The sequence below is a fragment of the Condylostylus longicornis genome, unplaced genomic scaffold, assembly GCF_029603195.1.
Source record: "Condylostylus longicornis isolate FDR11 unplaced genomic scaffold, ASM2960319v2 ptg000023l, whole genome shotgun sequence".
NCBI classification, from domain to species: domain Eukaryota; kingdom Metazoa; phylum Arthropoda; class Insecta; order Diptera; family Dolichopodidae; genus Condylostylus; species Condylostylus longicornis.
Genome location: NW_026577992.1, coordinates 825,453 through 851,413, shown reverse-complemented (window position 1 = coordinate 851,413; position 25,961 = coordinate 825,453). Strand labels below are relative to the sequence as shown.

Sequence of the window (25,961 nt, the reverse complement as noted above, 5' to 3'; positions counted from 1 at the left end):
AAAAAAAGTAAGATACAAATTAAGGCTAATAATAAAAGTAATGGAAGAAATGAAAAATATAAAAAAAGCAATGCATGCGATTACAGAGAATTTTATTTAGAATTAAGTAATTATTTTTAAAAATTGTTTTCAAACATAAGCTTAACAATATAATTCAAGCTGTTATATTATTTTATTTTTCTAAAATAAACATGCAGAATCTTAATTTAAATCCACTTTAAATACAATAAAAGAATTAATATTTTTCCCATTTTTATGCTATTGTTTAGATATAAAAACAGGATACAAAGCCATTAGATAAGGTAAAAAAACAAATAAGACCAATTATTAATAATATAAATTACAATTAAAAATTATGTTTCTACTATTGTACAAGTTGTACAATATTCATGTTATGTGGAAAATAAAAGATTATTTTTTTTTTATATAAAATACATAATATGTGTAAATTTTTTTTTTAATATTTTTATTTCACACATCAACAAATGTGCATATAATATCTAGGTACTTATTATATTCATAAAATACCTTTGTATATAAAGTGTATTAAAACTGTTGTATAAAATTGTTGTAACATATATGTACTGTTATACTTACTTAAATATTCTATCCAATTTCACAATTCCCTTAACTTTATCGGTAAAAACATACGATATCTGACATAAAAGCACCTGCATCGCATCATCACGACAATAGTAGCTTGACATTGTCCATATATGCCTCAAGCCAACCATTAAATTTGGGATCAAAGAGAACACAAATTGAAAATCGTTATATGAACGTATTTTCTGCAAATAAGAGAATTAAAAAATAAAAAGAAAAAATAAAAATCATTAAAAATGAATATTGTATAAAAATGGAAAAAATAAAAGGATAAAAGAGAAACATTTTATAAATAGCATCTAAAATCCTTATATATATATATATATATATATATATATACGAATGCATTTATGTACGTATATAATGCAATTTATTTTATGGTTTTGTTCAGGTTCAATATTTATTCGAAAATTGCTGCAATAAAATATTTTGTCTTGCTAATATTAGAATTCTATTTGCATGCGTAAAATTGATTTCAAGTGAATTCAAAATTTTATACAGTAAATTCTAGCCTAACGAGACTAACATCATCCGATTTTGACTTTAAGTTAATATGTCAGTTGTTTCCAAGTTAGAAATGTGTAAAAAGAAATTTATGGCAATTCAATTTAAAAGCATTTTCAAATTTTTAAATCACTCTAATTTTATTTACTTAAGTGAGTAAGTTCTCCTTCTGGTTTTAAAATTTATCTGAAGTGATTGAAAATTATCAAAAGTATGAAGTGATTTTGTTATACTACGTATTATTTTTCAATTTTTTTGTTTTACTGCTAGAAGATTCTTTTTTATATTTTATATGTGAATTATTGGCAATTAGAAATACGCTGAAACAATGCGCTCTTTTATTGTTTTCCCTTTTGCGCAATAAAAAGTTCATTTTGCGAAATAGAAAATTATTGTTAAAAACATATTATTAAATTGCATGTGTATAGGTAACAATTTTTATTTGCAAAACATGCACAAAAACAAAATTTAAAAGGGTTCTGCCATTGCCTTTTTTATGAAGAGCAGATGTGTATATGAAATAAAATTGCATTTTAAAGTTTCTACATTATTTCAGAAAATCTATGACAAAAACAAAATAAAGAAATGTGATATGGTCAGCCCGCATATAACCTACTGTAAAATGTCTTCTATCGTTTGGTTTAAATACTACTTTCAAATTTTAAAGACGCTACCACGTAACTGTTCAGCACATAACCAATCGGAATTCATTCTGTCTAGTTTAACGAAAGTTTTACAGAAGATTAAGAAAATCCCCTTTAAATACTTATTTCCAATTTCAAGGAAGAAAGTAAGTTTTAGTCAACATACCTAGCAAAATGTAAATTTGGTTCTTGACAAAGTTTCGTTTTGTATAGCCTGAATTCTGTTAAAAGCTCACCAATAAGTTTAAGTAACAACCAGAACTCAAATATTAAATTAAAAGAAATTTCATCGATTATTTCCGTGGATATGGGAAAAAACTGTATAGTTCATTTTCTTTACACCTCGAATTCATACACCATATTTCAACAAAATTGGTTGATTATTTAAATAATCACTCATATAATATAAAATGTCATCAAAATCGGTTCAGCCGAACTTAAGATACGCGCGTCCACATGCATACCGATAGACTGACATATTTTTAAAAATAGTTTATTTACGCTTCACTATCATGGAGAAGTGCGTTTCCACCGAAAATTCGATATGCAAAATTTGGTGCCATCACATAACCTCTCTTATTGTATGATGACCGTATTGTGTAAAAATAAGCATTTATTCTGGCTTTGTGGTATAATAGTTAATATTGTAATTTATTACAATAATTGTGTGATTTTTAAAAAAGTATTAAAAAATTTTAAAATCTGATAAATTCATTAAGAAGCTTTGTTTGTAATAAGTGTATAAAATATATTTCAATTAAGATTAAAATTTATTTTACATTTTTTTTCGAAAAAATAGTAATTCACTTTAAATGCAGAAAGTTTTCTTTCAATTGCAGTTACTTTAGAAGTTTGAAACTGGCATTTTAGAAAAACTGATTTTAATCAACCACAAGAAAATATTTGAAGAATAATCATGGTTAAAATTATAATTTTGTATTAAAAATTTTTCATTCCTTTTGCTGGTATTCTGTCATTAATAACGCTATGTTGTTTGCAATAGAGAAAGTTCTAAAACTATAAAATATACCTGTTTTCGTAATACTACTTTTATGTTAGGCCTTACTAAGTTGAGGTAGCAAATTATTTCACTATGACAGAAAGTTTATCGCAGCAATTTTAAAATCTATTGTATTTAAGTGAAAGTAACATGATTAACAAAAATATTAAGTACAAATATCGAATTTTTGATTCCCGATTAATATAGAACTATATAATAAAACTCACAACACTTGTGTAATAGTGATGTAATCGATCATATGGTACGATCAGCTATCAACTCTACGTTAATAAAATTTTCATTTATATTTTAATTACATATTTATTTTTAAAGGTTAATGTTACCTTTAAATATTCAATTATTGTTGATATATAATCAGAATTTTCTCTGGTCAATTTGTATTCAATAGTAACATCATTAACAAAATCGTTCCATTGTGTAAATAAAGGTGATTTTGCCTCCTTTAAAATATCTGAAAAGAAAAAAAAAGTATAATTAAAATTTCTCCATTTTCACATTTAATTTTCAAATTATATCTTAATTAACTTAAAATTAATATTTTTTTTTTAACAAAAGAAAAACTTTTCATTAAACAATTAACTTCAATTATTTCGAATTCAAAAAACATTGCTTTTTTTTTCATTTTGTTACCAACCAAAGAAAATTATTAAAAAACCATTTAAACATTATAAAATCAAAATATACATGTATGTTTGTATAAAAATAAATGTAAATGTACAACAAAGAAAAAAAAAAGAAAATTAATACCTAAGACAGATGTGACAAAATTTGTTTTTAATTGTTCCAAAATTATATACAATTCCAACTCTTTATTGTGCCACTTTTTATACTCAGCCATTGGTGTGAATTCTTCCAGTTCCTTTTAAATGTTAAAAGAAAAACAAAAGGTGTATAAAAGTTTTTAAACATTTAATAAAAATAATAATATTTTTATCACTTATATTCAAAAGTAAAACTGAAAAATTCAAATTAAAAGTATGGAAACAGAAAAACCATTAAAAATTTTACTAAATATTTTACTTCTACACCGCATTTCTTTAACAATATTGTTGAAAATTTAAATTTAATTACATTCATTTAAAACTGAGTAAATAATATTTTGTAAATAGAATAAAGAAGCAACAATATCACGAGTGATCACGGCTAAAATGATAATTCTGTATTAAACTTATTTCATTCGTTTCCCTAGTAAAATCATTTATAACCTTGTTGCTTAAAATAGCAAACACTCTTCCTTGTACCCAAAAAAAAAAATGCATTTTAAAATTATTATGATAGCTATTATTATTTTCTTAATACGTTTGAAATAGAAATTCGATCTTATTACGAAATTCAAAGATTTCGAGCTGAGCTAGCAAGAGCTTGAATAAAGCAATGTTAAGAAAATGTTAAAAAATTAGAGTACGGACACAGAATTCAAAAAAATTTAATAGAACATTTAATTATTTTTAAATTTTTTTAGAACCATTTGAAAGTGTGCATCTCGCACTTAACATTAACAAATTACAAAAACAATATTATTTTTTGCTCAAAATATTTTACAATTTCAGCCTCGCAGTTGTCATATACAACTTAATAAATTTATTTAAATTTTTTTCCTAATTTTTACAATTTAATGAGGAAAAACAAATCGAAAAGAAAAACTTTGTTTTCATTGAAAAAGTATGTGTTTTGATGTTTATTTTTTAACACACATGATGGTAATGGGTTTTATGTTATGTAATAATTACGATATTTAAAAATAATTAAGTTTTTTCGTTATTAAAATGGCTATATCGCACTGTATTCAATATAATACCGTATGTTCAATAAAATGTGTATGAATGTAAAGCAAACATACATACTAGGTTTAATAAAATTTCAATTTTAATATAAAACTGGAAATATTTTTACCATATCTTTTAATTTTTTTCTTATTTCTTTAATATGTATCATCCAATTTTTGACTACATTTTCTAAAACATCTAAAGGATACTCATAAACATCAGCCTTTTTAACATCAATTTTAATGATTTCTTCATCTTCAGTGCCATCAACTGCTAATTTAATTACGCTGTATGTTGTTGGTAATGTGAATTCCCAAACTATATGTTCTAAAGTCCATTCAGTTTCTGTACACATAATATCAAGTTGACGATATATTCTTTCTTGTAGAGGTTGCATTTTAATTTCACCATGCTCTCTTAAATAACGTTTTCTTTCAACCAATTCATGTGTATCTTCAATTAATTTATCCCAACGTTCGTCAACTGTGGTTTTTGGTATTATTCTCCCTTCTATAATATAAGAAAACAATGATGTTAAATACAGAGTTTAAGCTAAAAATATCAAAAATAAAAGAATATTTTACAAACCTGATTCGTATTCAGAACCGTGAAATTTGTCAGAAGTCATTTCTGCTTCGTCTTCTTCATCATATATACTTTGTGATTTTTTTTCTGATTCCGATTCTTTCTTTAAAGCCTCCAATTGAGCCTTTTTTGTTTCAAGTTTTTCTAATTTTCTATTAACAAAAAAATATTAAAGAAAAATAGTTAATTAGTTTACATTTATTTTGATAAAAGAAATTGAAAATTTACTTTTGTATTTTGGCAGCAATTGATCTAAATTCAGACGGTCTTGATAACTCAAGTAAACCAACTTCATCAGTGGATTTGGTGTTTTTTGTCATATCATTGGCACTTGTTGCAGTTTCTTGCGGTGGAGGTGTTGATTCTTCTGTTTCACCTTGAAGAAGTTTTGATTCAATCCATTTAGGTTCACGAAATTTTAATTCGATCGCAATTTTGTACTAAAGGATGGTAATAGAAAGGAAAATAATTATAAATGCTTAAGTTTAAGGAATTGAAACTAATTTAATGTTACCCTATCTAACAAGCCTTTAAAATTTTTGAAAATATTTCCCTCAAGAGTTCCGTACAGAAAATATCTCGGTAGTTCACAAAAAGCTTCTGTTACAGAATTTTGTTTAGCTGGAAAATATTTGATATTAATTTTTTAAAAGAAAAATGTAAAAAATATGCAAATTAAGCAAAGGATTAGTTCGATCTTAATGAAAAAAAAATGCTAAATCATATCCTGAAAAATTAAATTCAAAATTTATTTTCTAAAGAATTCAATGTTGAACAAACGACTAGAATCTTACAAAACAATTATTTTCTTCTATAGGAAAAAAAATTTTTTTTCCGTAAGCAGTATTTTCTGGATAATTTTGAAAATTAAACTCTACTGATCGAGTCGAATGGGTATCTATTTCTAGTCACTCGCAATAATAGAAATTTGTATAAAAAAGTCTAAGAAAATGTCTAGAAATGCCAATTCATCTTCTAAGAAAATTTATGTAATCACATGAGATAACTCAATTTTATTTTATTATAAATATTGTAATTTATTGGCAATATTTAATCTTTAAATCTACTTACGTATGGCATGCGGATATTTTCTTACTAAATATATATATTTTATATTTGGATCTATGGCAGAAGGATCCATTGCGCCAAAATGACAATGCATTAAAGGTTCCTTAATTTTTACTTGAATAATTTTCTAAAAGCAAGTTTAACATTATAAAAATGTATAATAGTAAATTTATAAAAGTATAATTATAATTTATCACCTGCACTTCAATGTAAATCGGTTCTGGTTTTTTCTTTTCTTTCTTTTGTTTCTTTCGTCCTTTTTTGCCAACTAAAATTATTACAAAAGTTTTATTAGTTTACTTACAAAACAAACGCATAAAACAAAACTGAAATCAGTGAATTTGAACAAACACAAAATCACAACATGTGAAAAGCAAAATCGACCAATTGTATAAACTGTTATACAATTATCACTAAATACACTCTTAATTAAACATTTCAAATTAGAAAACTTCTCATGATTTTCATATATCACTTTCATTCATAGTTCATGATCTTTCAATTAAATTATAGGGATAATATTAGAAACCATTATAAAATTTAGTTGAACATTTTTTAATTTTATTACATTTTTTAAAACTTGTATATTTTTTTACATACAACCGACTTAAAGGTGGAAAATTAAAAAAGTTCGGCCATTTTTGTCTTAATCTCGTTCCGTAATGTGAAATACTTAATTTTATCTCACAGTTTTCTTACGTTACATAATGTATTTAAAAAATGGTGATGATTGAAAGATCAATAAAGTTTTGAACTTTTAATTTTCGTTAAAAGTAGGAGTATGAAAAGTAATCAGTTAAAACGCAATATTACCAAACCTTGTACATAAACACAAACACAACTGCAACACAAACTTAATGAAAATTAATTAATAAACAAAAGTGTTTTCTTTATAGATTTTAATTGAAATAATAAAACTAAATTAATTGTACAATATTGAAAATATTTACTAAAATTATAAAATGAAATTAGCTGCGGTTATTGTTGTTAACCAATATTTTTCTAAAACTTAAAGAAATACTTATAAAATTCAAAAGTTTAACGAATCATAAATTTATAATTAAATAAAAATATTAAAAGAATGTTTCAGTGCAACTAGACAATGCTAATACAGTTAAAAAGTACTACTCCATGATAAAAGTTTATGATTTCTGTGCAAGAATAACAAATTAGTACAGAATTAGTGCTGAATTTTTAAAACCATTTAAAGGAGTGACCATTTAACTAAAGGGGGAAATGTAAGTATAATCATTTGAAAAATTTTCATACTTAAAAAAAATAACGGGTTGAAAAAATGGAATATTAGAACGAACGAATACTAAATATTTTCTGATTAAGATACTAGTAATTAAAACACAGTAATACAGAGAAAACAGATTAATGGACAGATAGATAGATTCTATCTTGGAAATCCTATTCAGTAGAATTCAATGTAATAGCATAATCCCTAATAACTGGGACTGACTAACAATTTAGAATAATTAAATATTACAAAAATTTTTGACAAAACGAATTCTTAACAAGTTTCAATTACATTGGATACAATAGCTCTTTTATGCTTATCGTGAAATTAGTATAAAAATCATTTTTAGGCACAAAGCACACAGCATATTTTGTTTGAACTTTGTTTGAAATCCTAGGTAAAATTAATTTTTATTCAAAGAGGATAAGAAAAATAACATAAAATAAAAATGTGACTTTTAATAAAGAATGTGAAGTAAAAATTTCTAAAAATGTGCAGCGCGAAATAATTTTTTGTCAAAACACAAAATACACAATTTGTAAATTACAAATTACATTCTCTGACAATTAATAATTTTCAATTACCAAAATCATCATCATCGTCACTGAAGCCTAGAAAGAATATAAAAAATATTAAAAATAAAATAATCATAAGCATAATTAGTAAAAAGTATTCAAATTTATATACATATTTAGATACAAAAACCATCATACTCGTAGTTAATGATAACAATATTTTCAATGAGAAAAATTGTTGATATAGAAAAATAATATAAACAGAAAGGAAACAATTAAGGGGACAAACCAAATCATCATAATCAAGTAATGAGCAATTTGAAAAAGTAAAATAAAATCAAAACTAAATTGTGTTTACAAAAGCAGTAAAATTAAGGAAAAAATCAAATAAGGATGCTGTTTCTAAAGAAAAATCTAAAGTATAGTGAAAATATTATTGCTATATAACCGGAAAATATGAAAAAGAAAAAGTAATAAAAGAAGAAGGAAGAGGCGAAAAAATAACTAAATTCTGAGCAGAATGAAACATAAAACAAGTGAAAACGTTTCAGTCGGTATAAACCGATTGATAATTATACCCTGCACCTTTCATTGTTGTATAGCAATTGCTCGAAACTGCGAAACCATTCTGGAGAAACTCCACGAATATGTCTGACCTATTATTGGACACACAACTGGCAAGTTTTATGAATCTTGCTTTATTATTTTTCCAAATATTTAAAATTAGCTTTTGGAGTTGTATGGCAAGTACCTGAACCTGTCAAACAATTCCATCAAAACTTCACAAATATATCTGATCTATAATCGGACACACAACTGCCAAGTTTCATGAATCTGACTTTATTATTTTCCCAAATATTTAAAATTAGCTTCTGGAGTTGTATGGCAGGTACCCGAACCTGTAAAGCAATTCCTCTAAAACTTCAGAAGTATATTTGACCTATAATTGGACACATGACTGCCAAGTTTCATGAATCTGACTTTATTATTTTGCCGAATATAAAAAATTTGCTGTTGGAGTTGTATGGCAGCCACCCGAACCGGTGCAGCTATCCCATTATAATTTCTAGAACATGTGTAGAATATAATTGGACACATATATACAAAATTTTATATTTATAGCTTTATTAGTTTTTGAAATATTTAAAATAAACTCTTTGAGTTGTATGGCAGCTACCCGAACCTGTTGTCCGAATTAGTCCAATTACAATAGTGTTCGCCCTTGGCAAAAAATAAAGAACTTGTGAAAGTTTGGCGCCGATTGCTTTATTCGTTTTTGAGTTATCGTGCGATCGGATGAACGGACGAACATGTATAAATCAACGCAGAATTTTACGATACCGAAAATGACAACTTCAAGTAGTTACAAACTCCATACCAAAGTTAATATACCCTTCACGAAGTGCAGGGTATAAATATGTACCTTAAAATAGTTATGATCAAATACAAAGTAACATCTATGAAATACGAATATACACTTGGGCACATACATACTAAAAAAATTTAAGAGCAAAAACTATTCTTATTCAATTATGTAGTTATCATGTATGCATTTATGTAGGTGTGTACAGCTGTTGTTCACGATAAAAATATTTTTTTATAGAAATCGATAAATTTTTAAATAATAAAAATATATTGTAAATAAAATTTTAAATAAAAATGTTAAATAAATGTCAATAATAAAATGTAGAAATTGAACAACAAATTCCGGATTTTTATTTAAAACTTTAATGAAATAGATAAAAATGCTTTCAGTGTCTCTATCTATGAGAAAATATATTACTACCTAATTTAAAGACCTTTATTTATCTATGTTTAACGGAATTACGAAATTAGTAAAAAATTCATTATGGCAATCATTCGAAGATTTTATTAAAATCGTAATGCAATTTCATTATGTAGATATTTTAAAAATTCCGAGGCAACAGTGCTGCCTCACAAAATATACAATAGAAATACGAGTACTACAAATTTATGCATTATAACGCGAAATAATCGAGTTTCTTATTACTTAAAATTAATAATAATTGTTAAAATTAATAAGCTACTTTTTTTGAATAACCAATTTAATCGAATATTTGTTCTGTAAATGAGAAATGTCGAAAATTAATTTCTTATTACAAAATTATGTCATTTTAGTTTTAAAATGAGAATAGTAAAGTTCAATGATAATGAGAATAGCTAAAATAAAAATTAAAAAAATAATTCTAGTGATTGTTTAAATAAAAATTTTAATATTGAAGTTTACTATTCTACATTGAAGATATTGCTATCCTCATTTTGGAATTTTTATTCTTAATTTGAAATTAAAACGATATAGATCGGCTAAATAACCAAGTAAATTTAAAATTAAATCAAGATTACATGATATATAAATCTACTGTCTATACACATTAACCTGTCTTACATAAATACGAGTATTCAATTTATCTTACTTGCATCATCTCCTGATTCTCCATCTGATGTTATAGCAGTTGCTTCAGCTGGTGGTTCACCACCTCCTCCCTTCTTCTTATCTACAATATACAAATAAATAAAGATCAAACACAAATTTAAAAATCATGTTGAATTTATTTTGTAACAATGTAAAAAAAATTTATGAATGCAAAATCCATAATTGAAAAGCCTTCAATAAGAGTTTTTAAAATAATTGAGAAAAAACATAATGAGATTTTTTTAAAATCTCTTTCAATCATTAGAAAAAAGGCAAAAATTAACAACAATAGGTCTGGGACAAATGATTTTTTTAAGAGTTGTATTTTTTATTAAAGGCTTTTTTATATCACAATCCCGAATAAGTGCCGCACTTGTATTTAATAAAAAAGTAAATTAAGTTAAATTCAAAACTATTTAACTAGAATTTTAATAAAAGTTCTTTGAATTTAATGAAACTTTCTGAATATAAAATATCGACAAGAACTAAGAAAATTAACAATGTGATTATTCCATTAAACTTCCGTAAAACTACAATCAAATCATAGTGCGAAAAAATTCATGATTGTGAAAACAAAAGAAAGTATAAAATTTCTGGAACTTTCCTTGTTCTATTAAAAATCTTATATTTTCCTCTTATAAAACAAAATTTAATCAGTTCTGCTTTAAAAATTTTATTAGTAATAATCATGAATTTCAAAATATTTTCAAAATTTTTAATTAATTTTAGTATAAAATTACCTTTTCCTTTTTTACCCTTTTTTTCCTTGGGTGGGGGCGGTGGTGGAGGCACTAAAATAAAAATGTTAATAATTTGATTAATAAGTTATTTTTTTGTTTCTTTTTCAAAAGGCGTTTTATATGAAATTGGTAAAATTTTTAACCAAAATTTTACAACTGCCTTTACTAAAATTTATTTAAATTTTTATAAGATACCTATGTATGTATGTATGTATGAAAATAATTTGTAAAATATGTAGCTTCCTAAATAATAATAAAATGTGAAGTTATATTTTTGAAAAGATCTAAAATAATAGTTTTGCAATAAATTTTTATTAGTAAAGTTTAAAATTTCATTGTTTACCTCTATCAAAAAAATGTTTACAGAGTACAAGAAATAAACAAAAAAATTCTCCATAGCAACAATATTGTAAGGAAATAAAAAAAAATCGACGCAGGCAAAATAACAATAAAAGTTAAAGCTATTATTATGATAAAGCCAGAAACTACAATTATTTGAAACGATAAATGTAAAGTCTTGTAACTTTAAAATTTTTCCTTAAATTTCAATCAAATTTCAGACAAGGGCAAAATTCTGAAATTTAATATGTACGTTGTTTATTGGAACTAAAGCGTCTTGTAATTTCTGACTGAATTTTAAATTAATTTTAATATAATCATTGTTTTACGCCTCATTCTTTATAACCTGAGTCCTCAATCTCGAAAATTCATTGAGCGTTCTTAACATGAATCTGATTTTCGCCAATTTATTTATTTAATATTAAAAAAATGTTATTTGAAGTAAAAAAAAATCCATAGAATTTCGCAATCCCGGCTGAAGTTAATTTTCAATAATATAAGGCAATGAAAAACTAATCTACATACATACATACGAGTACTTAATGGTGTAGTTGCGATTAACCAAAGCAAAAAAAAATAAACAAGTCAGATTAGCTTCAATTCAAATTGAATACACAATGTGTACATAATATATATGTACATATACCTTCTTCCAATACTGTTATTTCCTTTTCAATCCATTTATCATAAAATGTTCTCCATGCGTATAGTACAGCACAATCAATATCTTGTATTCTTTTGTAATCTACATCCAGAAATCGTACAAATGCATCAACGTTTTCATCAAAAACAGCATTTGTATAATTTAAATCAAAAACTCCAGTCATATTTGATAGGATATGTTTTAACCACATAATTCTAAAATCGTCCATAATTTGAATTGAAATTCTATTGTTATTTTGCGACAGTATTTGAGTTTCCAATTCTAAAGAGTGGTTTTTATTGTTTTCCTCTAATGGTCGATTTTGTTTTTTTTTTTCTGAAAATTTTTAAAAATTAAGTTTTCAATAGTTTAGATTTGTTCCCTTTTTAATTTTTAATTTGTTGAATGGATTTTATTCAGATTTTCATAAAATTCTTGTACATTTTATTATGTGTATGTGGGTATATAGAAAGAATGCACACACATTCATACATAAATATTTAATGTTTGTATTACAATCTTACTACAGCTGTAAAATATAGAATTGCTTGATCTGCGTTTTTATTTCTACAAATAAATTCCAACTACGAATTGCTTCAATTATTTTTCAAATTAAAAAATATTTTTAATCAATTTTTTGAAATTTTAGAAAAAGAATTCTTTGTTTATTAATTTATTAATTAAAAACTTTTCCAAAGTAAATTTTTTTTCCGTACTTTATTTAAGAAAAACATTTTGTTCATTTTAAAAATAAAATTTATGAACAAAAGTATTATTATGCTTGTGAGGGATTTCTATTAAATTCCATGGAAACTAGTATCCTAGCGAGAAATATAGACATACGAGTATACACATATAAATTTTATTTTCTGTATTGTACACGTGGTACTCGTAACAAGTGATTTCATTACCTTTCTAATACGTAAACATAATATCGGAATGGAATGTTGGAATAAATAAAATAAAATATTTTTTTTTACCTAAGGTTGTTTTAATAAATTAAAGTAAGTACTACTTACTTTTCAAAATTGGTTTTCGTAGTTTTAAGGAATTCTTTAAGAATTCAAAAAAATATTTAACTTCAATCAAAAGAATTATTCAACTTAAAATTTTCGTGAAGTTTATTTGCCCAGTTTAGTTAACAAAAATAAAAGCAAAACTAATACAAATAATTTTAATTTTCTAATACAAAAAAAATAATTCGCTTGGTAATATATTGCAAGAATAAAGGGGAAGTTAAATAGTTAGGTACCTGCCTACACAACTTTTAAATTAGGCATAGGCATGTACTTTTGCATGGAAATGTACTTACCGTCACTGTTATGCCGGGTATTTATGTAGGTATTTATTTAAATATAAATATGAAAAATATGGAAGCAAAAGTTCTATGAGCTAGACATAATTATTGTCTATTTTTGCTTATTATCTTTATTTTATTTCCGTATCATAAATAATTTTTGATGCATATACATACATTACATAGGTAAGTACATATGTACGTACATATCTAAAAGAGGAACACTAGATGTTTTTCAAATTAATTTATCTGGATTTTGGAGATTTCGAAATGTTTCTTTAGAATAAAATAAGTAAATTGTAAAAATTTACTTAGCCTGCTTGAACTAGTATGGTAGTATTCACCGACTCGTTTTTACAAAACAATGCCTTATATGATACAGACTTACTTGTATGATTAAAAATCAACTGAAATGTCCTCGAATATCGTTTTTAGCACTTTTCCAAAAAATTTTTTAAAAAAAAGTGCTTATTAGTTTCACTCTGTCCGTCCGTCCGTATGTCCGTGTGTCTGTTTACAAAACTTCTACACCCTTGAAGATAGAAAGGTGAAATATGTACATAGATCTTTACCAGAAACTTATTTCCGTGGAACAAAATGTTTACCTGCCTTACCTCCTCTAGAAGTTATACCCCCTCAAAACCCTAAAAATGGCCTTTTTTAACTATTTGTTGCAATGAAACCATAAGCATTTTTGAAATTTTGCAAATGTAGAAAGGCAGTGGCTTGCGTCTCCTATCGTGGCATACCATAGTTAAACTTAAAAAAAACAAAATGACAGTTCAAATTTACCGTTATCTAAAATCCGTTTTTCCCAAATTTTTCATGTCGTTTTTCTTCTAGATTCCCGGTTGTTTCAGCAGTTTTAAGACACTAATAAATACTTCATTTCGTTACAATTTTTTTCCATCTCCACCCTCTCTCAAGTTATCGCCTCTTGAAATTTGTAAAATTTGAATTTTTGACGCTTTATATTTCCGAAACCGCAAGTTTTTTCAACCGCTCTTTATATTAATTTTTGCTCTATTTCAAAGACTGCATAAATCGTTCATCCTAAATATATGCAATCCTAAAAATAGTTTCGTTAATGAATGAAAATAATTTTAATAGTGTGCTAGGTATACATAGAATGTATTTAAAACCAGTATTTTCACTTGTTTAAGGGAAAAGTGCTACAATACAAACCATTGGTTTGACCCAACTTTATTAGTCTAAAAAATTAGATTTTCAACGAAAAAGAATAGATTTAAAAACGAAAATGTTAATCTAGGTTTAGGTACACAGACACATTATATGTAACGTATGTTCAATATACATAATATATGTAGACTTATGTCAATCAAATAAACAGGAAATAATAATGATTGTATTTTTCTAAATTATCAAAAACTGTTTTGTAAATTATGATATAAAATAAAACTAACGTGAATATTCTTAATAATATGTAAGTATATTTAAGTATGTATTAACGTTGTAAAGTTCTCATTGTGTTTATATTATGTAGGTACATAAGCTTTCCAAAATCTTTCTATATTCTGTATATTTTAGAACTTTTAAAAAATACAATTCAAAAAAATATACATTAATGTATGTATGTATGTAAATATCCATGTGTACATATAAATTGTATGTGTGTGAATAGAAGTAAAGTTGAAAATTGTTAAAATTTTTTTGCAATGGTATGGTATAAAAAAACAAGAGTTAAAAGCAAAAAATAAAAGAAAATCATTTATTTTTCTTAACTTTTTCAAAGATTAAATGATACTGAAAAGTTGTAAAACGATGTTCATTACCGTTGATAAGATCAAAAAAAAAAAATGAAGAAAAACAAAAAGTTAAAATTTATGATTATTATGTCTCGCATGAGTGACGATAATGTTATACTTATTAAAATGATATTTTGAATAAGTTGAGTCAAGAAAGAAAAAATCTCGGATACAGCTTTTAAAATATTTCGAAAAAAAAACCTTCTTTAATATAGATAAGCAATAATTTTAATACAATTCTGTACAAATTTTTATTATTTACCCGGTTGCACTAAAATATCGTTAGTGCAGTGGAAAGATGTGCTAAGTATCAAATTTTTTTAACACCAATACTAATTCCAAACGGTCCTCTTCACGTGACATAGCTGCCAGTACCGTACGCATAATCAATGTTGTTCAAGTAAATTAAGTGGAAGGTCGAAGTAGCAAAAAGGCTCATTTCAAGAATGTTCATATTAGAAAAATTGTGATGAAACATGTTAAGTGCTTCAGTTGGCATGAGTGATTTTAACACTGTTAGCCATTTTATACTAAGCAAACGAATTTTTGTGCAAAATTTAAAATTTTATCAAAACAACTTATTTGAAGTCATAAACTTATTTAAGTGGTTTAATTAGAAAAAAACAAAGTCATTCTTATTAACTGGCTTTTCTTCGCAAATTTGCACACTTTCAAAACGGTACCCTGTAAAATTTCAAATTTGCTACTTTTTACATTATTAACCTTCACCATCGCTATTAAAGAAAATTAATGACAAAATTCTTAACAACTTAGCAGTAAAATAAGGTAAATGTAAGTTGGGTAAGTTGGTAGGTGTACGTAATAAGGTGTTTTTCGCAATATGAAATAAATTGACAAGTACGTTATATTTTATTTTTAAATTGAAAACTTTCTACTGACCCGCCCTGATGCTCATGAACAAAATAAAATGATTTAAAATTTTCAAATATTTGCAGCCTCTTGTCTGTAAACGATTATTTTGAAGCAAAATTAGTTCAAATATACATATATGTATGTATGTGTATAATTATAGATGCTTGGCTAGTGCGTAGGAATGTATCTTTATACAAGCCACACAGAATCGTCGGTGTATGATGAAGTAGTTGCATACATTATATATATGGCAATAAATTTTTTTTTCAACCATTATAATAATTTTGTTCAATAATTCTGATATTGATAATAAAAATTAATTTTTAACAGATGTTTACAGAAATTATTTACTCGTAGGTATTTTGGATTATTACAAATTCTTTTAGATTTGGTTTGTTGGTTGAAGCTAAATAAGTAAAAATCCATTCAAAATCATACATTATGTGAGAAGCGTGTCTACTTGAACAAAGTCAATTAACAATGTGTTAGTATTTTATATAATATGATTTATAATAGGTAGATAAGATAGAGAAGAACATTTATTCTTTTTGACATGCTTTCCAAATTAAAATTTACATTAACAATGTTAAATTACACAAAATGAAAAAAGAAAAATTAAAAATTATTCCACGTGTAACATATAGATTGTGCTGGTATAAAATGTATGTGTGTTCTTATCGTAGCTGTATGTGTTTTATGTAAAAATATGTAAAAAAGCTACAAAACAATAATGTTATTACAATATTAAGCTGCAACAAAAATATTTTTGGAGATATTTGAAAAAATCCATTTGAAAATTTTAAACGCGTTTTCTGGCTAAACCAGAAGACATAGAGCAATCTTAAGTATTTTTTGTGATCACCAGGAAATTATAGAATCCGCCACTACATATAATAATAACCTGTATTAAAAATATTTTTGAATACGTATATTTGAAAAAACCATTGAGGTTTATTATTAAGGTTTTTTTTGTTTAAACTGTATTACTACTGAATTATTTCTGCTGAATTATTCCTACTGAAGGTATAAAAGAATCTTTTTAAAATCAATATTTTAAAATCAATTTGATGTTAATAAGAAATTTAGTAGGGGAGCTAAATCGAAAATTTATAGGATAATAGTTCAATACAAATCCAATAGATACCTCAATTTCAATTAGAACTAAAACTTGCGTTATTAATATTTGAAATATTTTCTATATTTTAATTTTAAATAAAGTAGAATTAAGTAAAGAAAAGTAGAGTAAGTTAAAAGTAGATTTAATTAATTAATTTTTGTGTCAATTAAAATATAAATTATTTTTATACAAAAATCGGGATCGTTTCCTTTTCTTGTTAAAATTTAAAATATCTAAGTTAATTAAATTATTAAATATTTTTTTTGCAAAGTTAAATACCAAGGCCAATTGTTTTGTTACAATTTTAGATATCATAAAATATTTGAAAATTATTCAAATTCAAATTCGCTTAATAAAAATGAAAATAAGTGGTAATTTACTAAAATTAACTAAGTTATTTTGTTGGAATTTTATACTACATATTATATTGATCTACATACGCCTATAAAGCGAACAATAGAAGGAGGAAAATAAAAGAAAAAAGCAGAAATCTTCCTATTCCAAAATCAAAAATCAAATCTTTGAAAAATGAAAACTTAAACATCAGCATCACAATCATAATCATCATCTTCATTTATTAAATTTTAAAAAAACAAAGTTTTGTCTCCTCTAATAATAAGAGTCGGGGCTCTATTTAGAATAAAAATGTAATAATCCTATGTATTTTGTTTATTATATTATTTTCTTTTTATTTGTATTTTCTATACTGAATTTTAGAATAAGTAAAAAGAAGGTTAGTTAACAAAATAAAAAAAAAAAATAGAAAATATAAATGAACATTAACTAACTTTTCAATTTTCAAAATCTACCTACTTTTTTGGAGTTTCTTTTTTGTACTTTGTTTATATTAAGTAACACAACAAAGTATACATACGTACATACGTACATTATATTTGTATACATATTATTTAAATTTTTTGTTTCAAAGAAAAATTCGAAAAAAATTTTTGAATTCATTTTTTAAATTTCGTCTCTTTTGTCTTGCATTTTCAATTTCGACATTTTTAGTACATTTGCTTCCTTAATTCGTTATCTTAAGTTTTCGGAAAAAAATTATTATTAAAAAATTTTGCTTGATAAATTATTAATTGTCAATTGTCATTGAATCTAAAGGCAATCTAAAGGCATTTTTATAATATCATTAAAACTGATCAAATATTTTTAATTTTACAATTTTTTAAGCTTAAGTATTTTATATTATAACCAATAACATCTATTTACCTATATTATAAATAGGGTTTGTAAAAAATCGATTTAATCAATTAAATTCATAGGCCTAGAAAATTTAATATTCAATAATTTATGCAATTTCATTATGCATTTGGAAATTTTACCTTTATTCATTGCAACTTATAATAAATATCAAATAAATATTATTTAGGATAGTAGCATATTCCGAAATTTAAAATTATAATAACCAATACGTTGATAAAATGTAAATGATTTCATCAGTTCTAGACGATTTTTTAATTCTTTTCCTAATTATTATTAACAATTTCGATTGCGATATAATTATTTTTGGCGGCTTTTAGTCTGTTGATTCTCACCCCATTTTTCTTCTCAAAATAACAGAAAAAACAAAGTATATGCATGTATAATGAAAAATCTAAAAAACTTTCTTTTATACTTTTTTTATATACTCTTTTATCTCATTTCATTACTAACTTCTCTTTGTTTTTAAAGAAAAACAAAAAAAAAAAGGAAAACGAATAACAACTCAAACGATTTTCACCTCTAAACTTTTTGATTATTTTTTAAGCTTTTACTTATTCCCTTTTTTTTGTTTTACCTTTTCTTTGTATTGTATTTAAAAAAAAAACAAAGTGTAAAATGAAATTATATGAAAAAATTAAATAAAAAGTAGAAAAATAAAGGATGTACGGAATAAAATAGAAGTAGTAGTAGATACATTAGAAAAAGAGAAAGAAAACGAAAAATAGGAAGAAAATTATAAAAAAAATAGGAAAAAAATAAAATAAGGAATTTTTAAAATTACGCCATGTTCTCGTTCTTCCCGTATTTTTTACATTTTCGTGCTTTTTTTTTCTGACTACATAAAAGAATTTTTGATGAAAAGTTTTTACTTTTAAAATGCTTTGTTTTTTTGTGTTAAATATTTTTTTCATTTGTATGAACCTAATATAAAAAGCATTCAAAGAAATATTTTCAAAAATACCTTAAAAGTAGTTATAATTTTTAGTATCTATTATTAAAACTTAAGGTCTAGACTTGCTGAGTTGTTAATTTATCGGTTATTATTTTTATTATGCGGTAGGTATTTAATGAATTTAATAATTCTACTAGCACAAAGCTACACTGTATTTGTATATTTTAATGCAGAATTAGGTCAAATCTAATACTTAATTTTATGTACAGGGAATGTATTATGTTTTTTTTTCGTTAATATTAAAACTTTGCAGATAGTTCAATTATTTAGCTTTTGTGCAAAAAACACAATTAATCCATTGTACGCCTTAAATTTACATAGTGTCGTGTAGTACTTCCAATTTATGGTAGACAGCTTTCATGATAACATTATTGTTTATTAAGTGAAGAAATTATCATTATTAAGTGAAGCACACAAAAAAAAGTTATTAAGAGGTAATTTGAAAACCAACCTAAAATCTTTCATATTATGAAAAAAAAAATTGAATACTGTAAATTTCTTAGTAATTGGTGACTTTGTAAAAATTTTGAATTATTTTCTCAATAACTTTTTAAGTAATATCTCAAATGACACACCTTCCTTTTACTAGAGCTACTAATAAAGAGCTACTTTTCAAATTTTCATTGCATATTAGTTTTTTTCAAACCGGTTAATAGTATTAATAAGTTAAGTCGATAAGTCAATAAGTTTTTTGTCGAAACAAAAAATTTTCAATTAGGATTTTGAGATCTAAATATTCATTTAGTTAGGTTATTCGATTTTTTTTATAAAATTGTCCCACATTCATTAGCCCATGAGATTAAACCACCTTACAGGTCCACGCTGTTTCCTGTATGCATACATTTATATCAGATGCTGATAACACTTTAGACAAAAATTATTTTATGGAGTATTCTGTACAGTTTAGGCTCTATAGTTGAATTTCATTCACCTATTAATTACAAAAGTTCGATTGATTTAGCTCATAGGAAATTGGATTACAATCTGTTTAATTAATGGTTAAGTCATAATTTATGGCATTAATGTATTGAATCAATCTTATAAGTTTGTAATATTTATTTACTACCTAAATTAACTGATTTAATTTAACACTCTTATTTTGTATTTATAGTAGAAACAGGGAAAATAATTCAAATTAAGTACTATACCTCTAACACTTATGATTTGAAAATAATCATAGGTGTTAAATTTCGAATATATATACTCGTATACATCTACATACGTGTACCTAATTAAAGTAAAAATAATTTATGAAATAAAAAAAAAAATTGCAAAATTTAGATCTTTTAAATTGTTCATTAATAGAATAATATTTAGTTGATTATAACACTAAAAATAAAAAATGTTAAAAAGAAATATGAGTCCTTTTATGATCGTCAATCAATAAATTCTTTTATTTCTTGTTAACCTTATTTTCTTATTTCATACTAAATTAGGTTCATTATGTAACTATCACGTTAATATAAAAGGTCAAAATCATACAAAGAGAAAAGATCTAATAAATTTCTTTTACGTTTTATAATATTTTATTAGATGGAATAGTGTTGTTATGCGATTTTTATGAATTTTGGTGAAAAAGTTTCTTTTGAAATAATAAGATTTCATCCTTTTCTTTTTTACCAACAAAAAGATTTGTTATAATAAGTATGTAATATAAAATAATAATAAAAAAAATAAATAAAATCAAGATCTTTCATATACTTATATATAAAAACAAAAGGTTAGTGAATATGTGGGTATCGTTTACGGTCTACTGTAATGCGAACGTATACAAATTTATAGGTACAATTTTTACTAATGACCTACATACATACTCATAAATGTATACTTGAAATGTCTAGATTATTGCTTTAAGGACACACAATATCCTTTTTCAATATATATGTATAGTGCGGTAAGTGTCCGAAATATAGTGTCAAGTATAAAAAGAATAAAAAATAATTATATTTTTAACAAAGTACACAGATCCTATAAAAATGGATTTTTGTATATTTTTATATTATAAGGATAATTGCGATTAAAAATCTCATTAAAAACACATACCGTACTTTTGAATTTCTTATTATTGTTGCTATTCTTGTTGCTTTTACTGCAAAATAAAGAACTTAATTATAAATTTACTTGATAAAAAACCAATTCAAGTAATTTATAGAAAATCTCTCGAAGGTATAATTTTCTTTTCTCATTTTAAATATAAAAGAATTTTTAATGTAATATCGTTTTTTTTTTTTTTTTTTAATTTCAACTTAATGAAATTTAAGCGTTTTAATTTAAGATTGTCAGCCGATACTTTTTTGTAAAACTCAGATCTTGGAATTTTTATATTTATTGTAGGTCATTGAAGGAAAGATGGAACATACAAAAGCGTGTTGTTTTAATGTTTTAAAAATATTTTCGTTTTGTTTTTCTTTTCACTATGAAATCTGTTATACGGCTTTATTCCAAAGACGAAATCATATTAATTTTTCGAAATTGTATTTTATTTTGTAATAAGTATTTTGTTTTTGTAATAAAATCTGGCTTATTGTATCAATGTACTTGTTGTTTAACTCGAAATACGAACTTAAATAAGTTGTCTTATAACTTAAATAAGCTTTTTAATAAGTTGTCTTATAAGTGACGCAAAATTTTTTCATAATGAAACCAAAAATACAGATTTTCATTAATTTTTTATGCTTAAACTGCGTTTGTAATTGACATGTTTTCACATTAGAAACTGAAAAGAAGTTGTGCAACTGCTCTCTGGGATTGAAAGCAGTCCCGCAAGAAAAAATATAATATAAATCTTAAATTAACAGTGGGTAAACTATTGGGAAGAAATTTAATTTCTTTTCTTTTGAAAACTTCAGATGAGAAACAGAAATACGAGTATGATGAATTTTTTTTTAGCCGTGGAATATATTAAGTACAATTAATTTTAAATTTCTTTTATTATGCTATGTAGGAAATAATTTTTGCAAACTTTATTTTGTAAAAAAAAAAATTATATTTAACAATCATTTTAAAATAATAAAAATCTTATATTAAGAGAAGCAAAATAAAACAACTTGATGTTATTTTCTTTAATTTTAGTAAAATATTTTTCTTTCTTTTTAGTTAAGGAGTTTGAGTAGTTCAGAATTTCATTCCAAAATTAGCATGATGCTTCATCAAGATGGAAGTCATTGTACAGCATGCACAAAATCGTCTAAAAGGATTCTCGATTTCCTAGAAGAGTGAAAGTTAAAAATTTTTAAGGAATTCTAAATTTGTTGCTGTCCTTGCGCTATATACGCTGTATAGATATAAGTATATAAACGAGCCGAAGAATCATTCAATTTTTAAGAGAATAAATCTTATAATAAGTAATTTTCAAAATCTAATAAATTCATATAGTTTAAATATATTAATAGAGAAATTTTTTTTAATATTGAACGTAGCTTAGATTCGTTACTTTCAATCATGAATTTTTTATAAAAATTTCAAAATAGTCATTTTGTAAATATTCAAAATTTTTAATTCATTTCAATTTCCAAAAAGATAATTTTATTTTATTTGATTGCACAACTTCATTAAAAGTAATGACTATTATGTAAACAGAAAAAATTTAATATTAATTTTTGAAAATTTCAAATGAAAACTTAAAAAATTAATAACAGAAGCAATCATATCAATAACACTCTCAATACTTTGAATATAAAAATTAAAAATTAATAAGGGAAAAAGAATTTGAAAAATAATGTTAAACCTTTTTTGTATATAGCCTTAAGAGATTGCATTCCTTCTACATAAATTTATGAAATAAGCCCTTTTTGTATCGTTGATGTTTAAAAAAATGTAAAAATTTTCATTTTCATTTTACTTTTGATTTTATTAAATTGTTTATTTGAAATATTTATTTTGTTTTTTTATTTCGTCAGACTGTTATTCTCTTACGCGCGCATTGCAATCGTAAAAATTTACAATTAATTAAATTTTAAAGAGTTTTGAATTTCTTTTTCATTAATATTTTAATATTTCATATTAATCTTTTCCATTTCATATTTTTTTTCCAATTGAAATACAAAATAAATTGGAATTTAATTGAATATACTTTAGCAGCTAAACATTTATAATAAAATTGAAGAAATTTGTTATTCAATATTATTTATAATAAAACGCATGAATTCTTTATTAAAATGGCAGTTAACAAATACCTAAGGCACTGCCCTGGTTACTAATTAACTAACTAACTAAACAGGGCAGTGCCTTTGGTATTCAGTTTTTTCTTTTTGTTTTCAGAACATTGAAATTAAAAGCTAATATAGACTTTCAAACAAAAAAATTTAAAACTCATCCATTATTAAATTGTATGAAAAACCAAAACAGACAGGTATGTATGTATTTCTGTACAAATTTTCAAATATTAATAGATAAACAATAAAAAATCTTAACTACATGTTAGATAGGTATATAATTTTGAGTCATGAACATTTTTTTTTATGAATATGCAAAAAAATTACTTGGTTAAATGAATTTCTCAACATTGTGGTGTTGCCCTCAAAATACAAAATGTTTTTGTTGCAGTCAAAAAATTTATGATAACGCAATTTTTTGGTACAACGCATTGATATTATTATTTTACGAATGCACGATCCAACATACTAATCAACTTGGTTAAGCTGAAGACGAAGCTATTAAGCTGAAGTGTATGGAGTGTGGAGTGAAGTTAAAATTCGAATAAGTCTAAAATTGTAAAATTTTCTAATTTACAAGAAAATTAAACTCATTTCGTTGTACGTATAATGAGACATACACATAACTTAATATTACCAAAATTAAGATATAAAGAATCAATATTTATAGCTATTAATATAGATCACCACGATTATGGAATTCCGCCACATTCATTTGCGTTGTCGTTTCTTGAAGTTTTTGTTTTAACTTAAGTTATGTAACTTTGCGATCCTCTTTTTCATTACCATGTCACTTTCCGGCATAAGATATTAGTTATAATAGTTGCTTGTACAAATTATTTAAAATTTTTTGTATAATTGTCGTTTATGTAATCCAAAGCAAGATTTTTGGTGAAAATTTCAAATTATGGAATTTAAGCCCAATTTTTTTTTTTTTTAATTTGAAAATCAAAAAAATTCTTCTCATTTAACTTTTAAAATGTAATGTGTTAGTAGAAACACGATGTTAAACTTATACTGCATTCAACAAATACTTTAATTGCTAGCTTCCATAATATTTACCTAATTATTACTTTAACCGCGTAAAATACTATTAGAATGTCACAATTAATCGTGCAAACAGTAACGCAATAAATGAAGTACAACTGAAATTTGCCTTTATAGTTAAGTATGAAGGAGACGTAGAGAAAAAAAAAATCGTTATTTTAATATTCCTTGCGTGTTCTTTTACAAAGCAATATTTTTGCTTTTACAATCATACTACAAAAATGTTTTTTTTTTCTACTTTATTATAGAAACCATCAGAAAAAGAAAAAAATTTTAAAAGAAAAAAAAAATGAATAAAACACAAAACCCAGTTGTTTTAGAATTTTAAAAATTGTTCAAAAAGTATCCTTTTTTTATTATCCTTTTAATTTTGATTTTTAATGTAATTAAAACATTCCGAATGTAATGAAAATAAGGATGGCACATTTAGCTTTTATGTATTTCGTTTTTCTTGTTACTTTCGGTATTATTTTTTTTTTTGTTTTGTTTATTTTTGTAAATTTTTAACAAATTAAATCTTCATTATCAGAACATTAGATGAAATAAAAATTACATAAAAATAATTTTTGGATAATTTATGCTTCGAGAATTCTTGAAATTGGTTAATTGAAAAGTTAAAAATGAACCGAAAGTTAAAAAATTTTTTTTGTTGCATTTTCGGTTGTTGTCGGTTTCATTTATTTATTTGCTCTTATTTTTTCTTTGTTGATTTAAACGGATAGGTTTTGAAATGGAAAAAAAATTATAAATAATAAGTGGATTTTTTATGTGTTAGTGAAATAAAAAAAAATATTGATGCTTTTAGTGTACGTAGCCAAAATAAAAATTAATTTCTGCTTATGCACCCAAAATATTTTTTTATTAATTAAAAGTTTTACTTGTTCAGTGTTTGGGTCTACAGAATTTAATCAATTGATTTTGTTAATAGTTTTGTTTTAAATTTTGGTCATTTGAGATAATCAAAATCTTAAAATTAATCAAGAGTTTATGAAATGCTTTTAATCTTAAAGTTTATACGTTATAAGTATAGGTATTTTGGATAAAAAGTAGTAAAATTTGGAAAATTATGTTTTGTACTAATTTTAATTAAGAGTCTGGAACTGTAATTAAATTCAGAAGAATTTTAGAAAATTATTTTAGTTCTTTAAATTAAAGAAAATATTCTTTTATTTGAAATTTTCATAATTATATTAGTGCGAATATTTTTTGAATAATCTCAATTAATTAAAATAATTACAAGATATAATTTTAATTTGATATTTGGTCCGAGAAAAAAAAAATTGTTAGTGATGTTACTAATTACCAATACAACGTGTAGTTGTTTATCTTTGTCATTATAGTAATTTTTTAAGAGAGTAATTGATGGAAAATCCTTCATACAATTTGCAGCAATAAAAAAAAATGTCTCCTCGAACTCAAACCACTGACCTGCCAT

At 24.3% G+C, this 25,961-nt stretch overlaps 1 protein-coding gene across 1 annotated transcript in view; it reads right to left on the bottom strand.

Annotated features, from left to right (window-relative positions):
* LOC129606989 (dynein axonemal heavy chain 10) overlaps positions 1-25,961 on the bottom strand; it is a 131,883-nt gene extending 105,922 nt beyond the window's left edge. The window contains exons 1-14 of the mRNA XM_055517661.1: positions 25,955-25,961; positions 12,109-12,441; positions 11,124-11,174; positions 10,385-10,465; positions 8,019-8,045; positions 6,389-6,459; positions 6,195-6,318; positions 5,638-5,744; positions 5,352-5,563; positions 5,127-5,275; positions 4,666-5,048; positions 3,520-3,631; positions 3,096-3,223; positions 598-788 (exon numbers count right to left, since the gene is read on the bottom strand). Coding sequence (XP_055373636.1) covers positions 598-788; positions 3,096-3,223; positions 3,520-3,631; positions 4,666-5,048; positions 5,127-5,275; positions 5,352-5,563; positions 5,638-5,744; positions 6,195-6,318; positions 6,389-6,459; positions 8,019-8,045; positions 10,385-10,465; positions 11,124-11,174; positions 12,109-12,441; positions 25,955-25,961 — 1,976 coding nt within the window. The remainder of the gene's footprint in view (positions 1-597; positions 789-3,095; positions 3,224-3,519; positions 3,632-4,665; positions 5,049-5,126; positions 5,276-5,351; positions 5,564-5,637; positions 5,745-6,194; positions 6,319-6,388; positions 6,460-8,018; positions 8,046-10,384; positions 10,466-11,123; positions 11,175-12,108; positions 12,442-25,954) is intronic.